The sequence below is a fragment of the Megascapheus bottae genome, chromosome 3 (assembly GCF_031878675.1).
Source record: "Megascapheus bottae isolate mThoBot1 chromosome 3, mThoBot2.hap1, whole genome shotgun sequence".
Classification (NCBI taxonomy): domain Eukaryota; kingdom Metazoa; phylum Chordata; class Mammalia; order Rodentia; family Geomyidae; genus Megascapheus; species Megascapheus bottae.
This window is the reverse complement of record NC_143511.1, coordinates 3,725,657-3,735,837: the sequence shown is the minus strand read 5'-3', so window position 1 is coordinate 3,735,837 and position 10,181 is coordinate 3,725,657. Positions and strand designations below refer to the sequence as shown.

At 39.8% G+C, this 10,181-nt stretch overlaps 1 protein-coding gene and 1 pseudogene across 1 annotated transcript; both read left to right on the top strand.

Annotated features, from left to right (window-relative positions):
- Window positions 1-335: 335 nt before the first annotated feature.
- Window positions 336-2,464, top strand: LOC150064830 (PC4 and SFRS1-interacting protein pseudogene; annotated as a pseudogene).
- A 5,035-nt stretch (window positions 2,465-7,499) lies between these two features.
- LOC150064829 (large ribosomal subunit protein eL42-like) lies at window positions 7,500-8,500 on the top strand. The gene has a single exon (XM_090329191.1). The coding sequence runs from the start codon at window positions 7,500-7,502 to the stop codon at window positions 7,830-7,832; it is 333 nt and encodes a 110-aa protein (XP_090185317.1). The 3' UTR covers window positions 7,833-8,500.
- Window positions 8,501-10,181: the final 1,681 nt, after the last annotated feature.

Here is a 10,181-nt window from a genome sequence, read left to right as displayed (position 1 = left end):
CTTCGAATTCACCAAGAGACAAAAAAAAAGAATGCTGATGCTTGGTTGAACAACATTTTCAGTCTCAACTCCATCCAGGAAATTCATGGACCTTAAAGAACCATGGAAATGCCAGACACCACGGCCTGAGAAAGGAACAAGTGCCTATAATAGAATCTAAGCTTCCTCTGAGTGGAATAGGAGACTGGAACCAATGTCTTGAGTGGTGATTGAACACTAATCATAAAAATTCATAACTCTGCCATCACCCATATACACAAAAACACTGTAAAAATCTCTAACTGCAAGGTCATAGACAAATATTCCAACCAAAAACTTGCATTCAACTGCATAAATCGCAATGTAGACATATTGCTAGAATGAAAACAGTGAAATACAGGTCCTCCAAAAAACTGAGAAGTCAAAAGACCAATGACACCAGGAACCAGTATCTCACTCCTACAATCTTAGCTATTCAGGAAGCTAAACTCTGAGTACCATGGTTTGGAGCCAGCCCAGGAAGGAAAACCCAAGAGATTCTTATGTTCAATAAGCTACCAAAAAAAAGTCAGAAGTGGAGCTCAAGTGGTAGAACACTAGACTTGAATAAAAGAAGCACAGGGATACCACTCAGGCTCTGACTGGGCTCAGACCCTAGGACTGCCACAGATTTTTAAAAAGCAATGACAAGAATGATCAGTGAAATAAAAAAGATATATAGGTGCTTAATTGCAATCAAAGAAGATACAAATAGCTAACTGAATGAAAATTCTAATCAGATGAGTTTAATAGGTAAGACAATGTAGAATATGAAAGTAGAATTCCAGAAAGACAGAAACAATGAAAGAAATAAAAATGAAAATTTGGAAACTAAAAACACAATAACCAAATACGAAGTCTTGCTAAGGTCAGGCTCTGAGGATTTGTACCTTCTACCTGTAATCCTACCTATTCAGGAAGCTGAGATCTGAGGATTGCAGCTCAAAGTCTATGAAATTACCTCCACTTAATCAGCAAAGAGATGAAAGTGAAGTTTTGGCTCAAGTGTTAGAGAATCAGACTTGCATGAAAAAGTTCAGCAAGAACTGAAGGTCCACTGGGTACTGGTGGCTCATGCCTATGGTTCTAGCTACTCAGAAGGCTGCTATCTGAGAATCATGATTCAAAGCTAGACCACTCAGGAAAGTCCATGAAACTATCTCTGATTAATCACAGACAAAAAAAAAGGAAGTGGCACCATGGATCAAGTGGTAGAGTACTAGCCTTGAGCACAAAGAAGTTCAGGGACAGCATCCACGCCCAGAATTTGAGCTCCAGGACCAGGAAAAGAAAGGAAGGAAGGAAGGAAGGAAGGAAGGAAGGAAGGAAGGAAGGAAGGAAGGAAGGAAGGAAGGAAGGAAGGAAGGAAGGAAGAAAGGAAGGAAGGAAGGAAGGAAAAAACAAAGAACTGAAGGCCCTTAGTTCAAGTACCAGTATGAGCGCGCACACACACACACACACACACACACACACACACACACACACACACACGGCTTGTTAATAGAGTGGGATAAGCTGAAAATACCAAAGACTGAAGATAAACTGGAGAAAAATAGATCAGTCAGATAAACACAAAAAGAAAATACAACAACATAGAAAGATCAAATTAAGAACTCATGAGTGGTGGGGAAGTAGACTCCCGGCCAGCCTGGGGACAGAGGGACACGGGGCAGGACCCAGGTTCGCAGCCTCGCTCCCGCATCCCTCCACCCACCCGCCCAGCGCCAGGTCTCAGGACCCTGAAACATGACCTCGTCTTTGCCAGGATGAAAGGTTATCCCCATTGGCCAGCTCGAGTAGATGAAGTTCCTGATGGAGCTGAAAAACCACCTACAAACTATCCATTTTATTTGCTCTTTTGTTTTTTTGGACCAAAGGATATATTTCCTTACTCAGAAAATAAGGAAAAGTACAGCAAACCAAATAAGCGAAAAGATTTCAATGAAAGTTTATCGGAGATATATAACAATCCAAAAGTGAAATTTTCAAGTGCACAGGCATCAACCAATCAAATGCATCCATCTGGTGTTGAAATTGAAGAAAAAGAAACTAGTGTTTCCAAGGAAGATACCGATCAAGAAGAAAAAGCCAGCAATGAGGATGTGACTAAAGCAGTTGACACAACTACTCCAAAAGCTGCTAGAAGAGGGAGAAGGAGAAAGGCAGAAAAACAAATAGAACCTGAGGAGGCAGGAATAGTGACAACAGCAACAGCATATGTTAATCTCAAAGTCCTAAAAGAGGACAGCCTGCCGCTACTGAAGTCAAGACTCCAAAACCAACAGGCAGACCTAAAACAGGAAAATAGCCCTGTCCTTCAGAGTGACATGACCACTGAGGAAGGCAAAAGTAAGAAAAAGGGCAAGAGGAAAAACCACCAAAGAAGCAGCTTAAAAAGGATGAAGAGGGGCCAGGAGTTTGGCCTAGTGTTAGAGTGCTTGCCTAGCATGCACGAAGACCCGGGTTCAATTCGTTGGTGCCACATACATAGAAAACGCCAGAAGTGGTGCTGTGGCTCAAGTGGGTAGAGCACTAGCCTTGAGGAAAGTCCAACGGCAGGGATCAAGCCCTGAGTTCAAGCCCCAGGAATGGCAAAAAGAAAACAAAAGGATGAAGAGGGACAGAAGGAAGAAGATAAACCAAGAAAAGAACCAGACAAAAAGGAAGGAAAGAAAGAAGTTGAATCAAAAAGGAAAAGTTTAGCTAAAATAGGAGTTACTTCAACATCTGATTCTGAAGAAGGAGATGACCAAGAAGGTGAAAAGAAGAGAAAGGGTGGAAGAAGCTTTCAGACTTCTCACAGGAGGAAGCTGCTAAAAGGCCAACAAGAGAAAGAAGCAGCAGATCGACATAGAATGGAAAACTGAATCAAAAAGCAAGACCTAGGCCGGGAGTTTAGCCTAGTAGTAGAGTACTTGCCTAACATGCATGAAGACCCAGGTTCGATTCCTCTGTACCACATAAATAGAAAAAGCCAGAAATGATACTGTGGCTCGAGTGGTAGAGTTGTAGCCCTGAGAAAGCCCAAGGATAGTGCCTAGGCCCTGAGTTCAAGGCCCAGGACTGACAAAAAAAACTGCTCAGAAAAAGCTAGAAGCGGCTCTGTGGCCCAAGTGGTAGAGTGCTAGCCTTGAGTACAAAGAGGCCCAGGAACAGTTTCTAGGCCGGGAGTTCAAGTCTCAGGACCAGCAGAAAGAAAAAAAGAAATAGAAGAAAGAAGGGAAGAAAACTTAAAGTTCCTAAATTCTAATGAAAGTGAAAGAGCAATTTTGGGATACAGCAAAGGCAGTCCTAAGAGGACAGTTTATAGCTTGTGAGTGCCTAAATTAAAAAAAAAAGTAAGATCTGAAATAGCCTAATAATACTCTTCAAGCTCTTAGACAAACACAAGCAAGCAAGGCCCCAATTTCCAGACAAAAATTGGCTGCTTGCATAGGTTGCTTGGCAGGTCAGCAATGCTGTTGGATAGTGGACTCTCCTCTATATGTGCACAGTCCTTGATCCATGTAGGACAGCTCTCTACAGCCTCACCGCAAGCTTGGAGGCAGAGCCTATGAGTAAAGTTATCAATAGCTCTTAGGCTCCAGCATTAAGTACTTGTTAAATAAAAACATGCTGACACTACATGTCAAAGAGAGGAGGACAGTTGTCCTCAAGGCAGAGTACTTCTCATGCAACATTGCCAGGATTTACTTCCCTACAACTTGTCTTCCCACATTATAGGAAATCAAATAAGATTTCTGGACTCTGGCAACAAACAAAAGGCTTCACAGCTTATGAAAGTGATGGTAAATTATGAGACGTAAGACAGCTCACATGGAGATAGCATTTAGAAAAGGTGTAGAAAATGGGTATGGTAGAGTGTTTGGGGATTACTTAAACCTGAATCCCTGAATCCCTAGTGGTTCCTAACACTATACCTCTGTCCTGAATTCAACCTGGAGCCTTTCCTGAAACCCCAATCTCCATTAAAACATCTCCCTCCTGCCTAGATTCAGTTTCAATCCCTGCTCCTAATCCTACCATCTCTGCTCTAACCTAGCCAAGGTCTTGCAGAGGGTGTTGCACAGACTCTAGACTGAGGCACAATTTTCCATGCCATCTAAAATTCATCACCTGGAACATGATGTGTTGTGGGGGGAAAAGTGTATGGGTTTACTGTATGCAGTCCAAAAATCTTGGACATTTGGCCTCCAGCTTCCAAGCTCTCATAGGTCAGGCAGTCTTCCCCATCCTTCCTGGAGATTTCCTTCTCAACAGTAAACTAGGGAAGAAATTGAAATAATATCTTCAAAAGAAGCTCAACTCACTGGGGCTGACCCTTCAGGATCCATGAACCTGTGGCACAAATGAGTCCTCAGACAGAAATCGCCCTAACCTAACCTCTACGTCAAAAAGAAATCATTGACCTTTCTGGATCTTGTTGCAACATATCAAGCAGCAAGGATCTAAACAACTTTGGCTTTAGCTAACCCAGAAGCTTTGATGAGAGGAGCAGTGATACTTCTTCTAGAGGCGGATGTAGTAAAGGAATAGAGACTTAGTCCAGAGATTGGCCCAAAAGACCAAATATAGGGGTTAGGGATTTAACTCAGTGGAAGAGTACTTGCCTGGCAAGTGCCAGGCTCTGAGTTCAGTCCTCAGCTCTGTGGGGGGAGGGTCAGGAAGAAGGTAGAACAGCTACAAAAGACCAAAAAAATGGGGGGCAACTAAAAGACCAAATATCAAGTGACCCAGAGGTCAAGTAATTGTCTGAGGTCTAACACTGAAATAGACATAGAAAGTCACTTGTGGAGTCTATAAGACAAAGGATCAATGGCCTTACAGGCCTATTTTAGGTTAGATTCTTATCACAGCATCAATCACGGCCTTTTATCAATATGGCATTCTTTTTATCTGAGAAGTTCCCCATCCAAATCTAAAGCAGATTTGTTCACACTGAAGAGAAACGACAGCTATCTGAATACCTCTCAGACTACTTCATCTCTTGGTTCTAGCTAACAAAACATATTTAAAGATTGTATTGGGCTCTAATGGCTCATGCCTATAATTCTAGTTAATTAGGAGGCTGAGGTCTAAAAATCTTGGTTTTGAACCAGAAATTCAGAAAGACAAATTTGAGAGACTCTTATTTCCAATTAATCAGCAAAAAGCCAGATGTGTAGGCATGTCTCAAATGATAGGACTTCACTGGAAGCTAAAAATTGAGTGAGAATATGAGAACAGTAGGAAATTTTTTTCATATATACATGTCACCGTATGTGTATGCATATATGCCATACAGTTTACACATAACTGTGTATATGTGTTGCATCATATATGTGTATTTGTTGTATATGTTGTATATTTGTCTATATGCATGTATGTATGCACACACTTCTATATGTATATTAACATATATATCGGCATGTGTGTATGTATATATGTATATATACATACATATATATATATATGCACACACATACACATTGTGGGTGACAGTGATTTGTGGCCTTCCCCATCAGGTCCAGGAATTCATAGAAATCTTTATAACACGGAGTCCATTTAGATATATTCCTTGTTCAATTTTCTGTCTCTTACTTTCCCTCTCATTGCTGCTATGAATTCTAATCTTAGAACCTCCAAGCCCCTGGCTAAAGAGCACTCCTTTTATACTATCATATTCTACTGTGGAACCCTACAAAGGTCTAACCTTGTAGAATTCAAATTTTAAATTTGGCCTTCCAAATTGTCATGAAAGGTTATTGGTGGATGTGGAAAATAGATGCATTTTGAGAGTTTGTTAGGTTGATTTAAACTCTTACCTGTTGGATACACAGATCTCCATTTGTACTTTTCCTCTTTGCCCTCCAAATCTTTTTTTGTTCATTTTTTATCAAAGTAATGTATAGAGGGGTTACAGTTACATTCACCAGATAGTAGGTGCATTACTTCTCACACCCCTTCTTATGCTTTTGTCCCCATTTCCCTCTCCCACTCCTTCCCAATCATCTTGGTTTTCCCCCCTTCCCTTTCCTATTTCAAATAAATAAATGCATATACAATATAACTAACAGGTAACAAAGTCAGTAACAATATGAGATTAACCAAAGGGCAACAAAGGAGAAGAGAAATAACATAGTACATTAAGAACAACAATCACTCAATATAACGCTCTTATTTCTAAATCCTAGAGATCCTTTCATTTAGTCTCATCCTATATGACCTTATCTAGGTTTTGCGCTATTGTAATCCTCTGCTAGGAGAGCCCTAGATGTGTACTAATTATGACAAATGAGGAAAACCATATTCCTTTATTCCTATATTCCTTTGGGTCTGGCTTACGTCACTTAATATGATTTTTCCAAGTCTTTCCATTTCCTTCTAAATGGAGCATTGTCATTCTTTCTGATAGCAGCGCAGAATTCCATTTTGTATAAATACCACATCTTGTTGATCCACTCATCAACTGAGGGGCATCTGAGTTGGTTCCATATCTTTGCTATGGTAAATAGTGCTGCAATGAACATCGTTGTGGCTTTAGGATGTACTTGTCTCTGGACTTTTGGGTAAATGCCAAGGAGTAAGATTTTAGCCCCCCAAATCTTAGGAGGTAATTCTGTGTCTTAGGTTCATTTGGCGTTCCTATGACAAAATACCAGAGATTCATAGACAGCAGATTTACTTGGCTTACAAGTGGGTTGTCAGAAAATCCAAACATCTCAACACACCTGTAAGGATCGCTCCACTTATTATAACACAACTTTAAGAGAAGTAAAAATGAAACCTGATTCATGTAGAAGCAGCCAAGGCCTCTGATAGCCTTGCTTTACAAAAACCAACACTCTGAAGACCAATCCCCCCAAACACTATTCATCTATTTTTGAAGATGGAGTCTGGTTCTGTCACCTCAACACACTGAAGACCCATTGGGGTCCTCAACACTATAGTCCCTATGGTCTCACACTGAGAACCATAGCAGAGACCCTTTATATAGAATTAAAATACATGAGAACAATGACATTTGTGCGGAGACTGAGGTACATGGTAATAAATGGCTCTAATGGATGGCACATCTGGAATATAATTAACGAACTAATAAGCATTGGTTACTAACAGATTAAGAGTGTTGTAATATCTTCTTCAATCCACTAAGAGAATGAGAAGATAATCTATAACCAGCAAACAACTAGAAAAGGGGAAAGAAAAACTGTAAAGTATTTTAAGAATCCAAAAGTAAGCCATAAAAATGCCAAAATACTGCCCAAAGCTATCAAATTCAATATAATATTCATCAATATCCCAACAACATTCTTTGATGAAATGAAAGAAGCAATCCAGAAATTCATTTGGAATGATAGAAGATCCCAAATAATGAAAACAATCCTTAGCAGGAAAAACAGTACTTGAGGAATATCAATACCAAACTTCAAACTCTATTAGAAAGCTGTAGTTATAAAAAAAACAGCTTGGAGCTTTTTTTTGGCACTGCTGCAGGCTTCATGCCATCATGGTTAACTAATGTTCCCAAAACCCGCTGGACTTTCTGTAAGAAGTGTGGCAAGCACCAGCCTCACAAAGTAACACAGTACAAGAAGGGCAAGGATTCTCTTTATGCCCAGAAAAATCGTCCTTATGACAGAAAACAGAGTGGCTATGGTGGTCAGACTAAGCCAATTTTCCAGAGAAAAGCTAAGACCACAAAGAACATTGTACTGAGAATTGAATGTGTTGAGCCCAACTGCAGATCTAAGAGAATGCTAGCTATTAAAAGATGCAAACATTTTGAACTGGGTGGAGATAAAAAGAGAAAGGGGCAGGTGATCCAGTTCTAAGTTGCAACTTTTATTATGAAGACAGTACCACCGTGATGTCTAAGTTCCAGCTTTTGTTATGAAGACAATAAAATCTTGAGGTCAAATTCAAAAAAAAAAAAAAACAACAGCTTGGAGCCAGGTGCAGGAATTGGGGGAGGGGTGGGGAAGTGGCTCATTCTGATAATTCTAGCTACTCAGGAGGCTGAAATCTGAGGATCATGGTTCAAAATGGTTTGAAATTCTATGAAACTCTTATCTGGAATTAACCACCAGAAAACCAGAAATGGTGCTGTGGCTCTAACGGTAGAGCACTAGCTTTGAGCAAAAGAGTTCAGAGACAACAGCCAGGCCTATTATTCAAGCCCCATGACTGACAAAAAGTATAAGAAGACAATTTTTTAAATTAAAAACAGAAACAAAAACAGCTTGGTCCTGGCACATGAACAGGCCTGAGAACCAATGTAATAGAATTGAAAACCCAGTAATGATCCCACAGACCTATGGCCACCTAATCTTTGATAAGGGAGCCAAAATTATCAAATGGAAGAAAGACAGCCTCTTCAACAAATGGTGCTGGCAGAATTGGTTATATAAGTATAGAAAACTTAGAGCCTTGTACTCACCCTGCACCAGAATCAACTCCAAATGGATTGAAGACTTCAAAGTAAGAGCAGATACCCTGATAAAATTACAGGAAGAGATGGGGGATACACTTGGCACAATTCAAAACTTCCTAAATAAAGATCTAGAATCACAACAAATCAAAGAAAGGCTGGATACATGGGATTGCATTGAACTGCAGAGCTAGCAAGATAAATAGAGAGCACACAGAGTAGGAGAAGACATTACTAGACATATGACAAGGGTCTCGTGTCAAAAATATACCTAGAGGACTGGAAATGTGGCTTAGTGATAGAGTGCTTGCATAGTATGCATGAAGCCCTGGGTTCGATTCCGTAGGACCACATAAACAGAAAAGGCTAGAAGTGGCACTGTGACTCAAATGGTAGAGTGCTACTTTGAGCAAAAAAGCTCAGGGACAGTGCCTAGACCTGGAGTTCAGTTCCCAGAGATGGAAAAAAACAACAACAACAAAAAAAACTAGGGCTCAAAAAATTAAGCCCCCAATAACAAAGCCTCAAAGAAACAACCAACCAGTTAACAAGTGGGCTGAAAGAATTAAAAAGAGACTGCTTTTCAGGAAATAAAAATAGCCAATAGGCACGTGAAGAAATGTTCCACATTTCTGGCCATAAAAGAAATCCACATTGAGATTCTACCTCCCCCCAATTAGAATGGTCATTATCAAGAAAACAAATAATAGTGGCACTTATTATACGAAGACAAATTATTTGTACCTAGTCCGAAGCTTAAGCCAAGGTCTGCGTGCTGTCCCTGAGTGTTTTTTCTTAAGGCTACTACTCTACCACTTGAGCCACAGCTCCACTTCCAGCTTTTTGGGGTGGTTAATTGGAGACAAGAGTCTCAAAAACTTGCCTACCAAAGCTAGCTTTGAATTGTGATCTTTAGATTTCAGCCTCCTGAGTAGGATAACTGGCATGAGCCATGAGCATCCAACTTAAAGGCAATTTTTAAAATAAAATATTGGGAAATTAAACCCAGAAATCTATTTTAATGCATCTATAAATTTACATAGTCGAGAATATTTCTTCCATTTTTTCTACAGCATATACTAGAAGTAGTTTTTTTTACTGAAGGACTGTAATAGTAAACACTTTTTAAAAATTATGTTTGTCTTGCTTGAAGCCAGGCAAGCCTTGAACTTGTGATTCTTCCATGTAAGTTTCCCAAATGCTGCAAACTAACAGGTATTTACCACTTTACTGGCTCTTATTTCAAAATATATTTATTTTACCTCTCTCTTTAAAGATAGGTTATCTAGTTATAGAAATCCAGATACACTTGAATAATATATGCTACCAGAGGCCTATCATATCTACTGTCAATGAAACTTCCCTTGTATATTATTTCTTTGACTGTAACCCATCTCCCTTTAATTCTTTTCTTTTGTGTTTGTATGGGTCCTGGGGCTTGAACTCAGGGCCTGGGTGTTATCCCTGAGCTTTTGCACTAAAGGCTACCACTCTACCAACTGAGCCACAGCTCTACTTTGGCTTTTTAGTGATTAATTGGAGATAAGAGCCCCATTGACTTTACTTCCTCAGCTGGCTTTGAACCATAATCCTCAAATCTCAACCTCCTGAATAACCAGGATTATAGGTTTGAGCCACTGGCCTCTAGCCTCCCTTTAATTTTTAATGCTCCAAAGTTTCCAGTAGATTTAAATGCTAATTGATCAAGAAGATTTTTCAACTCAAGGTCTATGTTTTTTAATATTTTTTTTAT